This window comes from Pelophylax lessonae (genome assembly GCF_965119305.1).
Source record: "Pelophylax lessonae genome assembly, chromosome: 5".
Lineage (NCBI taxonomy): Eukaryota > Metazoa > Chordata > Amphibia > Anura > Ranidae > Pelophylax > Pelophylax lessonae.
The window spans coordinates 194,239,208-194,255,752 of record NC_138772.1 but is presented as its reverse complement, the minus strand read 5'-3'; the positions used below and the strand labels follow the sequence as shown (position 1 = coordinate 194,255,752).

At 40.1% G+C, this 16,545-nt stretch overlaps 1 protein-coding gene across 2 annotated transcripts in view; it reads right to left on the bottom strand.

Moving 5' to 3' along the window:
- BMPER (BMP binding endothelial regulator) overlaps nucleotides 1–16,545 on the bottom strand; it is a 357,423-nt gene that overhangs the window by 74,927 nt on the left and 265,951 nt on the right. For both annotated transcript variants that reach the window (XM_082259179.1, XM_082259180.1), the window contains one exon: nucleotides 1,073–1,409. In XM_082259179.1, the coding sequence (XP_082115305.1) occupies nucleotides 1,073–1,409 (337 nt within the window). The remainder of the gene's footprint in view (nucleotides 1–1,072; nucleotides 1,410–16,545) is intronic.

The following is a 16,545-nucleotide window of genomic DNA, read 5'->3' as shown; positions in this document are numbered from 1 at the left end:
AAGATAGAGCTCTACCATAAGCAGTGAGCATGAAATTCACTGATAGCGCTACTATAGGTCTGAGTCACTGATGCTGCCCAGACCACTGCTTCCACAGAGATGGCATAGGACACGTTTCTAAACTCAGGATATGGCAGCTTTGTAAAGAAGAACAACTGTAAGACTTTTCATTCCTTTTGTTTTGATAGACATGAAGTATTTAGTAATTTTAACTGAATTTTTATTAATAATAACAGCTAAAACACAAGATAAAAAAAACATGTTAAGGAATATAAAACTAGAAGAAAACACAGGCGCCACTCTAAGTGCAATAACTTGTAACTTCTTTATTGGATTAACCGCTAAAAAGGGGGGTACTCACAAAGGGATGAAATAATGCAGCTCATAAGCACACTCCGGTGAGGATCAGGATGGCTCGAGTGGTAGCAGGTAGATAGACTGTAGCGGTAGCTGCCGCACTTCCTAGACCCGGGGACACTCCAAACACCATCCGTCATCACTTCCGCAAGCGGCCTGAGGAAGGAGCGCATGCTCAGAGAACGCGTCGCCGGCGCCCTGACGTAGTCCCGCTTGCGGAAGTGATGACGGATGGTGTTTGGAGTGTCCCTGGGTCTAGGAAGTGCGGCAGCTACCGCTACAGTCTATCTACCTGCTACCACTCGAGCCATCCTGATCCTCACCGGAGTGTGCTTATGAGCTGCATTATTTCATCCCTTTGTGAGTACCCCCCTTTTTAGCGGTTAATCCAATAAAGAAGTTACAAGTTATTGCACTTAGAGTGGCGCCTGTGTTTTCTTCTAGTTGGCCCCAAACAAATCTTCTACTTGTTACAAGAGCTGCCTCAGGAGTGCACCTTGAACTTCCTATGGATTTTATGGACTTTTCCATGGACTTTATTATACATGGATGTTTTAATTAATGTTCTAATTTATCAATTTTTAATATTGTCCTTCTGATTGATCATGTGTGTCTAGTGCTACTGGTATAGCCCCTGGTGATTATTGTTCCCCGCTGTGCGCCAGCTATTTATTTTTAAGGAATATAAAAAAATATTGCTAAATATTACACTTACTTGTAAAAAACAGCATAGTCAACAGTGGAGTGACAGTTTTGAAAGTCCCAGGATTTTAACTTCTGGCATTCTCTGTGAGCACGAAGTTTCACCTTAACAGTCCCTTGACACAGCTCTGGCACAGTCTTCCTACGAGGGCGGTTACAGAATTCATTAGATTCGACTCTCCAGGAATCTCCAAAGTCATCCACATCAAACTTGAAGTTTCCATCACTACCTATGAGATCATCCCGCTTGTGTCCATTATAGTTGCCACAAAGACCACAGAGCTTCCCTTTTAGATGAGGAGCGGCCATCACTTCTACAAAGCTGTCTCCATCCCAGGAAATTTCCAGCCCTAACATACAAACATGGAAATTGCATAAATCTATTGGCTTCACATTAGGTCAAATAGCAATATTACAGAAACTGTCATGCAATTACACAGAGCTTTATAATAAAATTAAAGCTGAAGTCCCAAAAAAGTTAATTACACAGACAAACTGCATGTATAAAAGCTGTTGTACCTGCCAAAGGATTTGTGTTTATGTCCTTCAGGTAACATTTTCACAGCTCTCTCTGGCAGGTAAGGAGACCTTATTTTGCTCTGCTGCAGTTAAGTAACATTTACAAGTCTTGTACCTCACCTAGATTGTGACTGGACACTGAAAGGAGAAGCAGAACAGTGTCAAACTCATCGCTGTCACTCTTCTTTCTCCTCCTATCAGCATGCACTTTGCACGGCAGCACAATTGATTGGCTCTTTGTGCTGCTTCTCTTCTTGTGAGCTCTACTGTAGAGGGGATTGCAAGAGGCAGATTCAAGTACTTCAAAAATGCATGTATAGATGTTTTAATATATACCTATATTAATTTGGGTCCTTCATATCAGCCGGGAGTTTAGCTTCATCATTAGTATGAAATAATTTAATGATTGCAGACCAAAAGGTGATTGGATGTTATAACTGGCTCACCCACAAAACACATGGGATCTGATCTGCTTCAACTCAGGACATCCCTTAAATTATATTTTAGTCAGCCTGGGTGACCAGGCTAATGGCTTTCTAACTTTAATTATGTAAATTCAATCTATAAATAACGAAACCACTATCATTTTGGTATTCTGCTAAAATGATATGAACAATGTGCTCAAAATGTTTGCCTCTGTAGTGTGTACATTATATATTATATATTACATTAAAAGGTTGCAGCACTGTATAAACAAACACAAATATGACTGTAAAATTATATGTACAAAAATATCTCAAGTCACAAAAAATGTGTCCATTGAATCAAATCCACGTGAAAAAAAAAAAAAAATAGGAAAAAGTTAAATACAAGGTTGCCCAGTGCACAATTTATCTGAAGTGTCAGCCGTGGTGTCTTGCCATCACCAAACAGTAAAAATGCAAACTCACCAGAACTGATTGCTGTCTATGTTATAGGACAGCAATCAAATGTTAGGATATGAATGTGTTTCCTCTCTGGAAATCTCTGTTTAAACCGACCAATCCAGTGGTACTCCCACACATTAAGATGGAACCAGCAAGTGACATGTTCATATGTATTATCATTGTTCCAGTCAATATTGGTTTACGTGTATTGATTGTACTATTTTTCTTATGCAAACCTTCAATAAAAATTTATTGCAAAAAAAAAAAGATGGAACCAGCAAGGAATTTTTTAATCAGTCAAGCAGGATAAATCATCAGGCATGAGAAGAGATTAAATTCTCATAGTATAGTAATTTATTTTAACCGAAAAAGTATAAAACAATAAAATAAAACAAAATAAAAACTTAGGCTCACATAGAACTAAATATCAGTCAATGTGTAAGATACTGGAAGTTCAGGGCAATAAGAAAGGTCCATAAAATACATAAAAATTACAGGAGAAGACAGGTAAAGACCCGCACCCAGAAGAATATGTCAGCGCCAGCGAGGGATGGGAACCATTGAAGGAAAGGTAAATGTAGCTCCCTTTAGTTCCACTATAATGTATATGCACAAATCAGAGAATAGGAGGGTACAAATGTTTAAAGTAATGTGAGGCCTGATGTGAAGCTAGTACCTATATAGGATCCAGGCTTCACTCACAATTTATTTTATTCATTTATTTTTAATATATACAGTAGGGAAAATGTTTATTTGATCCCTTGCAGATTTTGTAAGTTTGCTTACAAAGAAATGAAGGGTCTATCATTTTAATCATAGGTGTATTTTAAATGACAAAGACAGAACATCAACCAAAATTCAAAAAAATAAAAACACAATACACATTTTATAAATTGAGTTGCAGTTCAGTGAGTAAAATAAGTATTTTTTTCCCCCAAACCAACCAACAATAATTTTGTCCCCCACAGACTAGCTAAAGTATGTGCTTATGTGGTACATAGATTAGTCCTGTCAATTTAAGAAGGTGTTCCTAACGACAACTCTTTATGTGTATAAAAGTCACCTGTCCATAGAATCTTTTTTTTTCCATTCAAACCCACCCTCATGAGCAAGACTAAAGAGCTGTGAAAGGACATCAGGAACATGATTTTAGACCTGCACAAGGCTGGGAATGGGCTACAAGACAATTAGCAAGAAGCTTGGGGAGAAGGAGACAACTGTTTCTAGCGATTATTCGCAAATGGAAGAAATACCAAAGAATTATCATTCGCTCTCAGACTGGAGCTCAATGCAGGATTTTGCCTCATGGGGTAAGGGTGATCATAAGAAAAGTGAGGGATCAGCCCAGAACTACATGGGAGGAGCTTGTGAATGAGGGAGTTGGGACCACAGTCACCAAACAAACCATTGGTAACATAATACGCCACCATAGATTGAAATTGTGCAGCACCCGCAAGGTCCCCCTCCTCAGGAAGGTACATGTAAAGGCCCATCTGAAGTTTGGCTTTGAACATCTAAATGATTCAGAGAAGGATTGGGAGAAAGTGCTGTGGTCAGAGGAGACCAAAATTGAGCACTTTGGCATTAACTCGACTCACTGCGTTTGGAGGAAGAAAAATGCTGACTGTAACCCTAAAAACACCATCCCTACAGTCAAGCACGGAGGTGGAAACATTATGCTTTGGGGTTGTTTCTCTGCTAAATGTACAGGCTGACTTTGCCACATTAAGGGGCCAATGAACGGGGCCATGTGTTGTAAAATCTTGGATAAGAACTTTTTTCCTTCAGCCAGAACACTGAAGATAGGTCCTGGATGGATCTTCCAACATGACAAAGACTCAAAACATACTGTCAAGGCAACAAAGGAGTAGCTCAAGAAGAAGCACAAAAGGGTCATTGAGTGGCCTAGCCAGTTGCTAGACCTTAATCCTATAGAAAATATATGGAGGGAGCTGAAACTTCGAGTTGCCAAGCGACAGCCAAGAAACCTTAAGGATTTAGAGAAGATCTGTAAAGAAGAGTGGACCAAAATCTCTCCTGAGATGTGTGCAAACCTGGTAACCAACTACAAAAAACGTCTTACCTTTATGCTTGCCAACAAGGATTTCTACAACTAAGTCATGTTTTGCTTGGGAGGTCAAATTCTTATTTTACTCACTGAACGGCAACTCAAATTTATAACATTTGTATCATGTGTTTTTTCTGGATTTTTGGTTGATATTCTGTCTCAATAAATTAAAATACATGATAAAAATTATAGACCCTTCATTTCTTATATATAGTGTGGGGGAACAGCTCAGCTTTTTCCTTTTCCTGGGAAAAAGGCAAGTCCGGCAGTAACGTTTCTTTTAAGCTGTTTTTCAGACAGCACTTTTATTTTAAAAAGGTTGCAAACAAAAACAAAACACAACAGAAAATAAATCCTTGCCTTCTGGCTCTAACTACACACACAGATCTAACAGGCAATGGGCTTCTCCCAGCCACCTCACAAAACAAAGTAAAGCAAACATTTTTCACCAAATCCAGTTTTGTAGCTTTCTCAGCAATGTTTGTCTCAGGACAGAGCAACATTATGCTCCAGCCTTTCCCTTTTTTTTTTCTCCCATAAACAATTTTATTAAAGATAGAAGTAACAGCAAAAAAGATAAGCAAAACATATTTAAGGTACAGAAAAATCTGCCACATTGGCGGTAAAATACAAGCACAACAATATACAAGTGACATTGTATGCTCAACAGTAGAGAACTGGAAACTGGTACATGTGAGTACAAAACAGTAGAGCATACAGAAGCTATATAGGCACACCGGGCCCCTTAGGCTATTTGGAAGTACGGTAAAAGGGATATACAAAATGCGATTTCAGCCTAATTGGTGCCCCATTTGGACATTGTAAATTAAGGCATCAATGTAGATAGGAGAGAACAGAAGAACAGGACAAGGAGGGGAGGAAAGAGAAAGAAGGGGAAAAAGAGAGGGGGGGGATAGGAAGAGGTGACAAAGAAGGGATGGAGAGGGACAATTAAAAAAAAAAAAAAGGGAAAAAAAAAAACACTTTTTTCTTGATCTTCTGTAAATATCTCAATCATCTACCGGCCCTGAGAGACCATACAGTTTGAGCTGAAAGAGGCAAGTAACCTCTATTTGATAAAAAATGTATATCGTTCAGTGGATTTGAAGTGAGACCAGCAATACCAGGAGGACAGGAATTTAGGGAGGCGATCTTGGGAAACATGAATCAGCTCCTCCATTTCCTTTATTTTTTCAACTCTCGTCAACCATTCCCTAGTTGTAGGGATCTGTGCGGAAAGCAGTTCCCTTTTTATCTCACCTGGATGGCCAATTAATCAATTACCAATCCAGGTGAGAGACACAAAACCTGAGCTGGACTGCTCAGATCCAAAGTACCCCCCCGGAAACCTGGTCTGGGTTCCACTAGTCCTGTATATAGGACAGAAAAAACATATTGCCCCTCGATGACTTCTCCTTCCTTTATGTCACAATAGCTAACCCACATCCTTTTTTATTACTGACCTTCATTGATCAATATTATTGTTTTTATTTCATCATCCTATTTGTATGTAAATTTTGCACTTTTTATAAATGAACCTGGTAAATTCTTCCATAAACTGAATCTTATATGTACTTTATTTAGACAGGTTAAAATGTATTTAGTAATCACTATCTTCACTGTTCTGAAACATGCCGGTTCCAAACAGTCCTGTCCCAGGAGCCGGATGCCTGAAGATGTCAGCGGACAGGCAGGGAGCTCAGGGACGCCAAATTTCTGGAGCTGAGGTGAGTATTGTTCTGCTTTAAGCTAAGAGTGATTTCCCCCTAAGGGAGAAAAGGACCGTTACCTAAGGACATTTGCAAAAAACTGTGGACTTGGGGAGTGGGGTAGAGTTTTGGGGAGGCACCCAGGGGGCGTGTTTGAAAATTTCAATAAAAACGATTGAAATAAAAACTTGAATGAAGATATACCTTCTACGTTTTCATGAGCTTTCTCTTGCTGCTGTACAAATGTCTTGTGTGTGATTGAGAGAATATACATTGTATAGTCAACACTACTTATTTATAAAACTGCAGTTTCACCAAGGCTTATAATGTACTACAGCATTTTTTTTTCTTTTTTTTAATACGTAAACCAAAGACTTTAACTGTAACAATTTGCCAGCAAATAATAATAAATCTTCAGTACAAATGTCTTTACATGCACTTATTACATCCTTATAGGCTCCAACAGACATCTCTTTGTAGAACTGCTAAGAGCTGTACTGTATACATAAGGCCAGAACACACAGATGTTTCTCATGCACGACAATGTGGATTGTTCCAAAATAAAATTATGCTGTTTTTAATAACAAACATTCAGCTGCTGAATTTGATTATAAGATAAAAAGCATAATAATTTGTTTATGTAAAAAAAGTATTATTCTAAAGTCCATCAGCACTCTCGCTGGGCATATTTTAATAATCTACTTGTAGAAGTGGAAACAGATTAAATGCTTGGTTACTATAATGCTGGTAATGTTGTAGGTATTCCAGTTATGTCAATTTCTAGGGTCCTATTCAAGAAGCTGTGGGTCCCACTGAGGCTCATGAAAATCTATTATTAAAGCCACTGGCAGGAGCCTGGCTTTGTGGCTATTACAGTAAATTAATTAATAAGGCCCTTGGAAGACTTTCTACTGTTTAAGACAAACGTGCTTTGTTGCCAGTGACACATCTTAATGATTGATGCTTTTGAAAGCAGTTTTAAAACACATAATAAAGCTAATTTTTAAATGGCAATGCAAATTTGGAAGTAACTTGACTCTTTTTGGCTTCGCTGCATGATCTTAGGTCATTGTTGCTTTAGTAATTCTTGTCCCAAAGTCCCTTTTTGCTGGCCTTTGCTAACATTAGGTTGGTATTAAAAATAATAAAATAACTGATAAACACAAATTAGGGGGTAATATAATTTAATCACTGAAAACAGTTTTAAAATTTGGATGAAGCAAAAGTATTACAACAGCATTGTAAGTAAATTGAGGCGGAACTCCAGGGGAAAAAAATGTACTTTTGTAGTGCCCCCCTCCTCCACATTGCAAGTTTTCATATTCCTGATATATGTCTGTTGTACCATGTACTTGTGTTAAAAATTATCCTGTTCTCTTTGTTTTTTATTTTCCTTTGTGTGAAATACCTAGTGATCTAGCCAGTCCCCCTGCTTTCCTGTTGCAAACTGACAATAGCAGGCATGAGAGCACATCCATCCCAGTGTGGTCAGTTTTCTGTCTGTCCTGGGAGCACAGCCTGCCTATCCTCCAATGGCCAATACTTCTTCTGACACACCACCTGCACAACTCTTCACTGGGAAGATCAGTCTATTGCTGTTTCTCTGCCTTCTGCTGACCTACCCCCCTGCCATCTCCACCTCCACTTCAACCTCTCTAAGCACCTTTTGCAACTGAGAACCGAGGTTATATTATAAATCATAGAGAAAGGGAAAAAAAAAAAAATATATATATATATATATACTGCTCAAAAAATTGAAAGGAATGCCTTTTAATCAGAGTATAGCATCAAGTCAAATAAACTCCTGGGATATTGATCTGGTCAGTTAAGTGGCAGAGGGGGTTGTTAATTAGTTTCAACTGCTTTGGTGTTAATGAAATTAACAATATGTGCACTAGATGGGCAACAATAGGATGACCTCTAAAACAGGAATGGTTTTACAGGTGGAAGCCACTGACATTTTTTCCCTACTCATCTTTTGTGACTGTTTTTCACTATTTTTGCATTTGTCTAGGGTCAGTGTCACTACTGGTAGCATGAGGTGACACCTAGACTCTATAGAGGTTGCACAGGCAGTCCAACTCCTCCAGGATAGCACATCAATACGTTCCATTGCCAGAAGGTTTGCTGTGTCTCCCAACACAGTCTCAAGAGAATAGAGGAGATTCCAGGAGACAGGCAGTTACTCTAGGAGAGCTGGACAGGGATGTAGAAGGTCCTATCAGCAGGACTGGTATCTGCTCCTTTGTGCAAGTAGGAAGAGAATGAGCACTGCCGGAGCCCTACAAAATTACCTCCAGCAGGCCACTGGTGTGAATGTGTCTGTCCAAACAATCAGAAACAGACTTCATAAGGGTGGCCTGACGCAGGTCTACCACTGGTATTCTGTGCATTTCACAGATGAGAGCAGGTTCACCGTAAGCACATGTGACAGATGTGGAATGATCTGGAGAAGCTGAGGAGAACATTATGCTGTCTGTAACATCGTTCAGCATGACCGGTTCAGTGGTGGGTCAGTAATGGTCTGGGGAGACATATCCATGGAGAGAGACACAGACCTCTACAGGCTAGACAATGGCACCCTGACTGCCATTAGGTATTGGGATGAAATCCTTGGACCCATTGTCAGATGCTACACGGGTCCAGTGGGTCCTGGGTTCCTCCTGAGGCATGACAATGCCTGACTTCATGTGGCAAGAGTATGCAGCCAGTTCCTGGAAGATGAAGGAATTGATACCTTTAAATCCCCCCCCCCCCTGCTCGCCAGACCTAAATCCAATAGAACACCTCTGGGGCATTATGTTTCGATGCACCTCAGTCTGTTCAGGAGCTCAGTGATGCCCTGGTCCAGATCTTGGAGAAAATACCCCAGGACACCATACGTCATCTCATTACAAGCACGTGGGGGCTATACAAAATACTGAGTACCATTTTGAGTTGCTGCAATAACATTTCTGCAAAATGACTAGCCTGCTGCATCATTTTTTCACTTTGATCTTTGGGGTGTCTTTGAATTCAGCCCTCTGTAGGTTGATCATTTTCATTTCCATCAAACGATGTGACATGCTTTCGTTCCTAACACATTACCCAGTCCATATCAGTATAGATATCCAGCACAAGATTTTTTCCCCATTGAGATCTGATGTGTTTTTCAAAGTGTTCCTTTAATTGTTTTTGAGATATATATATATATATATATATATATATATATATATAGCAAAATGTTTTGCCTATTTTTATTTTTTAAACTCAATGGGTTGTTTTAACAGGTAAGGTTCACATGCAGTTTTACTGCTTGTTTTAGGGGATGATGAATAAAGCTATATACAGTTAGTTCCATATATATATGTAGACACATGTGCACTGGTGCAATTTTAGGTATTTCAGATATTTACCAAAGCATATTTAAGCTATAGTTATATAATGAATATGGGCTAAAAGTTCTGACTCTCAGGATTAATTTGAGGGTGTGTACATCCAAATCAGGGGAACGGTTTAGGAATTACAGCTCTTAAGAATAGCCATCCTCCATTTTTCAAGGGACCAAAAGTAATTAGACAATTAAATCAAAAGCTATTTTATGGCCAGGTGTGGGCTACTTCTTCAAAATGTCTTCATCATTTAAGTAGGTAAAAGGTCTGGAGTTGATTCTAAGTGTGGTATTTGCATTTCGAATGTATTGCTGTGAACCTACATCATGCATTTAAAGGAGCTGTCCATGCAAGTGAAAAAGGCCATTGTAGGGCTTTAAAAATGAAACAAATCCATCAGATAGATAACAGCAACACTAGGAGTGGCCAAATCAACAGTTTGGTACATTCTGAGGAAAGAAGAACACACTGGTGAGCTCAGCAAAATAAAAAGGCCTGAATGCCCATGGAAGACAACAGTGGTGGGCGATCATAGGATCCTCTCTACGGTAAAGAAAAACCCATTGACAATATCCAGACAAGTGAAGGACACTCTCCAGGAGGTGGATGTATCATTGTTAAAGTCTACAATCAAGAGAAGACTTTATCAGAGCAAATACAGAGGGTTCACCATAAGGTGCAAACCATTCATAGGCCTGAAGAATAGAAAAGCCAGAATATACTTTGCCAAAAAACACCTAAAAAGCCAGACCAGTTCTGGAAAAGCATTCTTTGGACAGACGAAACTAAGATTAATCTGTACCAGAATGATGGGAAGAAAAAAGTATGGAGAAGGCTTGGAACAGTTCATGATCCAAAGCACACAACATCATCTGTAAAACATGCCAAATGCAGCAACGTTGATTGGGCAGTGCTTCACAGTAAAGATGGACATTTATCCGAAACACACTGCAAAAGCAACCCAGCGGTCTTTGAATGAAAAGAAGTGGAATATCTTGCAATGACCAAGTCAATCCCCTGATCTCAACCCAATTGAGCATGCATTTCACTTGCAGAAGGCAAAACTAAAGGCAGAAAGACCCACAAATAAAGAACAACTGAAGACAGCTTAAGTTAGAGCCTGGCAGAGCATCAGAAAGGAGGAAACCCAGTATTTAGTAATGCCCATGGGTTCCAGACTTCAGGCAATCATTGCCAGTAAAGGAATCCCAACAAAATATTACAAATGAAAATTTTCTTTATGATTATATTCATTTGTCCAATTACATTTGAGCCCCTGTAAATGGGGAGACTGTGTAGAAAAATGGTTGCAGTTCCTAAAATGTGTACTTGATATTTATGTTTAACCCCTTAAATTAAAGCTGAATGTCTGCACTTCAAATTAATTTGGATTGTTTCCTTTTAATTTTATTCTGGTGGCATACAGAGCCAAAAGTATGAAAAGTGTGCCTGTGTCCAAATATATATGGACCTAACTGCATTTACCTCATTTCTTGTAGACTTTCTCCTCTCCAAAGCCTCTTTCTTTTCCTACCTGACTGAAATCCCTTACAGTGCAGGACCAGTTGTCCTACATCTATGAGAGGCTACCATGGGCCTGCCTACAAGCCAGAAGCAGCAGAAAATGGAGGAGAGCACTAGTTGCCAGGGGAGAGGGTAACAAGCTACGTATTTAACATTATTTATCATTTCAAAGTCAAAATGAGAAATTAACCCTTGCATGAAACTTATTTTTGCACTGTTTAGGATATATTCCAGTGAGCAGCAGCCAGCGACGTCACCGGCACATGCGCTCTGTGCCATGCCCCGGGCTCCCGCCCACATGCTGTCATCACAGCCTGGCCAGTCAAATGGCTGGACCCACGAACCCTGAAGGAAGACGGGGTGAACATGGAAGCCCTGTCAGTGTTGGCTTTGTTTCAAGGTAAGTATTTCATATTGTACTAGTATGCAATTCATATTAGCACATTATGATATTACTTTGCAGGGGGAAACATTTTCTGTTATGTTTTTAAGAAGCTTTTCTACTGCTTTAAGGAACATAATCTAAAGAATAAAGAGAAAAAACATTTCACAGTGTGTTATGTCATGAAAATGTAAAATACTTAATAAAACTAGACATATAAAAAACTTAAAACACTAAGTGGTTCCTTCATATACTGTTTTCATTCTACACGTTGTAAATCAAAATGCCAACAGACTATAGATACAACTCTGCCAATGTATAAAACTTTCTATAGGTCTGACCCAGACTTGGTCAGGATATCTTGCCAAAAGTGCAAGGGATTCCACATCTTTTATTACAAGAGCTCAAAGGTTCCTTTGTGTTTACAGAGCCCATTTTACTGACATCTGCTATAGTGTTTTAACGCTGTCTTTAACAGTTTGTGTCCACAGTACAGGTCAGGCCATAAAACAGACTAGGGACGACCCGCAAGGCTTGAGCAGAGATGATAAAGGTAACAAGCTTTTCCTGAGCATGCAGAAATGTTTCACATAGTTATTGAAATGCCATATGTGGATAGTGCATTTTGTAAGGCAGTATACCTCAAACCAACTTGTACTAAACTTAAAGCTGATCTCCAGAAAGATATAACCAACAAACATTACAACTGCTCTGTATTCATTAATCAATTATGAAATTTATTTTTCTAATGCATCTAGTGTAAGCACCAGAATATGATTTGGTGTCAGCCTTTTTGCAATCTCCTATACAACAGCACTCAGATTGGTAATGGATGGCCTTATCAGTTTTTCCTGCTCTTTAAAGTGGTTCTAAAGCCTAAACATTTTTTCCCTAATGCAGTCCCTGTGTTAGGTAAAAAATGTTCCAGTACCTGCATTCCCACCTCCCCCACCCTCAGGGGCATATCTACCATGAGGCAAACAAGTCTTTTGCCTTGGGTGGCACTTTTCAGGGGGGCGGTGCCACCCCCAGGCTCTCTCTCCCTGCCAGTTCACCCTGATGCACTGATCCCTCCCCTCGCAAACCTAATGCCCTGCAGCTGTCGGTTTCCCTCTTCTGCCCTAACGCCAACTTTGGGAGCTGACGGGCATCCACAGAGGAATCTGTTTGGTCAAATAGAACCCCCTTCGTTCCTCTGAACCCCCCTTCAGTCCCACATTCCTGATTTCCATTCGTCCCCTCCATGCAGCTGCTGGTCAGCTCTTCCACCTCCCCCCATCTGCAGCCACTGCTATTTCGGGAGATCTGGATGGATGGAGAGGGGGGAGGTGCTCTATGCAGCTGCTGGTCAGCTCTCCCACCTACCTCTCCCATCGCCTACAGTGTGGGAGATGTGGATGAATGGAGGGGAGGCTGCTGAATACAGCTGCTGGCCCGCTCTCCCACCGCCCCTTCCACCGGCTGCAGCTGCTGCTAGTGTGGGAGTTCTGGATAGATGAAGAGTGGGGGAACTTCATGCAGCTGCTGGCTGCATCTCCCACCTCCCCCTCCCACCGCCTGCAGCAGCTGCTGCTAGTGCAGGTAATCGCTGGATGGATGGAGAGCGAGGGGGGGGGTTAAGCTGGTAAACATGTGTTTACCAGCCCCCTTCCTTTTCTGAAAGAATACAGACAGCGATCACAGTACTAATCCCTTCTGTATTCATTAATCACTGACACATAGTAAACTATTTGTCTGTTTACTGTCTGTTGTCTATCAGTCTGTTTACTATATTTCATTCTATGAATGAATATGAATTGCTTTATAGACTCCTGTCTCATTCATCTACAGTGAAGCTCGGGGCTGCAGAGAAGGGGACTGTCTTCAGTCCCTTTCCCTGTCTCAAAAAAGAGACATTATAAGTCTGTTTAGACGCCTGATGTCTCTCCAAAGACCCCCCCCTAAAAACAAAAAAATAAAAAATAAATAATAAAAATTAGAAAAAATTTACATTGTACATATAAAAATAAATAAATAACGCTGTAAAAAAAAATTCACACTGGCAGGCTCTGTAAAGCGGATCTGCCTGCTCAGCGGGGGATCTGTCTGTTTTGCAGAGCAGAAACAGGTTGCATTCCTCTATGGGGCGACTGGGTGGAAATGGACCGCCTGGCCATTTCTATCAGACTGCCATCCATTCTGCCAGACAGATGGAGAATAGATCCCCCATCTGTCTGTTTTTGGCGTACAGAATCGGATCAGATGGCGGTGGGTGTCAACAGACAGGAAGGGGTGGGACAAATTTAGATGGGCAGGCACCCAATTTTAGTTTTGCCTAGGACAGCACAAAACCAAAATATACCATTCCCCCCCCCCCCCCCTTATACTTAGCTTGTCCTCATTCAATAAAATGTTGTGCCCGTCTGTAGCGCCTCTCCCTGCTTTCACAGGCAATGGGAGCATTTCATGATTTGACAGTTCAGCTTCAGAGAATTCATGGCATGCCTCAAATGTAACTGTTTTTCAACTGTTAAAGTGGAAATTTAGGCTAAAATTATAAATGGGTGGTCAGGCAGAAATTTGAATGCAGAAGAAACATGCTTTGCCTCTTCTGCATTACCTGCCTGTCCACCCTTGTACGCGCAGCTCACAGTAGAAATTTGACAATGCCGAATCGAACTGAAGTCCCACAGTCATCTCCGCCTGGTTAATGAAAGCGGTCGGCAATCGAGAGCTGGGAGCCAGCCACCTAAAGATGTCAGTGGCTGGGTGGGGAGCTCGGGGTTGGGGCATGGCTGGAGCAGAGGTAGTACCACTTTAACTGTTATTGGTGGCTGTGCTGGATGATGAGGCTGAAAAATGTAATGAATGGGTAGACAGAAATACAAATCATCTGTTAGGTAAAATAATTCTCATATATGCATTTCATTTCTGTATTTAGAGGTTTGCCTGGCACTGAACTACAAATCTGAATTAGATATAGTAGCATTTCCAGAGAGGAAATGTTTTTCAGTTCCAGGGAAAGATCGCCTTTCCTTACTAATAATACTGTATTGAAGAAGACCTATCTATACATTAGAACACATTAGACATATGTACAAATTGGAACACATTAGACCTATCTATACATTAGAACACATTAGACATATGTACAAATTGGAACACATTAGACCTATCTATACATTAGAGCAAATTAAATCTGTATTACTCTCATTTTAAACTACAGCTGTCCATTAGTGCATTGTCCATTTTATACTTTAGCATTAACTGGTTAGCTATCATCAAGGCAGATAAAAATAATGGGGAGTGGCAATGTGCAAAGATTGTTTGTTGACGAATAACTTCACCAAATTTCTTATGAGTGCAAATTACAGAAATACAGCCAAAGCTTTATTGGCTATACTTCTTCTATGAATCATAGGAGTGCAGTTTGTTCTGCACTCCTGTGACCCGTTTTCAGCAAACAGCAGGCTAAAGCCCGCTGTCGGGTGACATCAGAAAGCTGGTCTAGGCTGGGGAAAGATCATGACCATATGATTCAGATCCACCCAGGAGCCTTTACCGCCACCTGGCTCAGCCTCTCAGTGCTCCACTAAGCCAGCTGCTCCCGCTCCCTCTGACAGTCACCAGGTCTCTGCTTGATCGCTCAGTTCCAACCTTAGAGATGACAGCTGACAGATGCAGCATTGGATCGATGCTGCACCCACCTAGATAAGTATGATTTAAAAAGCAAACAAACCCATACTTCTCTTTTAATCTATGCAACCACAAAAGTGTGGAGAATTTTACAGAGGAATATTCTCAAGACAAGTAAGCCTTGACATTAGCTATTGTCTACAATTGTGCTTTAATTTTGTGCTAACAATGAATGTTTATGACTTGTTACATAAAGTGTAATGCTGACCAAAGACAAATCAAAATCCAGACAGTTTAGCAGGGACTCTGTCAAATGGGATTGTTGGAAAACCTATGTCGATCAGCAGCTGGAGCCTCTAATCAGTGCATTCTGAAAGCGGAGAGTTCCGCTGTCAGAATACAATGTCATGGCACCCATCTTACTTGCATGGATGAAATAATCTGTTCACGTCAAGAAACCCTATATGGCAAACTTTTCTGCACTTTGAAAAAAAAAAAAAAGAATTTAGTGTTTTATAGTTTTGCTTCTTGCTCATGCAGTATAATATTACAACACCTAAAATTTGGGAAAATGCAATGGAGTCAATAAGGACAGTGAAATTAAGTTGATGTAAGTCGTTTTTAAAGGATTGCATTTAATTTTAAGTGCCCCTGAGCGTTTTAGTAGCTCTTTTTCTTATATCCTAAACCCATTCTTGTATAACAGCCTTGTTATTTTACATTTTTTTTGAACGGAAAATTAAAAAAAAAGACTGTGAGAAAAAGGAGAATGAATCAATTAAAGCCACCATACACACATAATGATCAAATACATCTCCATATAATCTCCTATGTAGTAACCTGGGGAGGAGAAAAGGAGAATACTATACTGTATACATTGTGTTGCTTAAGTGACAGTTCTGAGTCTACTGGAGTTGTTGACAGCACATCCAGCACACAGTAGCAGTCTCAAGTCTTCAGAATGTCTACAAAAAGGAGGGTTTCATGGGTAAATAACATACCTACATACATGTTAAATGTACATGTATAGACGTATATGAAGTTTGTTGTTGAAATGAATGGTCTGTTGACAGGGTCTCTTTAAGACTTTGTTTGTACACTGTGTATGGTGTATGGCATTCACAGTTAACAGAGTATGGATTGTCTTTTTATTAGATTTAGTGCTGGAAGAGATACCGGAAAACAATCAATTATGTTTTTAGAAAAACAAGCTGACCACAGATCATACTCTCTTGTTATACACCAGGGGTGTCCAACTTGCGGCCCATGGGCCGCATATAGCCCAAAACAGCTATGAATGCTCCCCAACACAAAATCTTTAACTTACTTAAAAATGTGTTTCCACAATGTAACAGTGAAAAATGTAACAGTGCCTCTTTACTAGATTTTTAAAAGTTTAAAAGAAAAATATTCCACTCTTCACAATCACTCC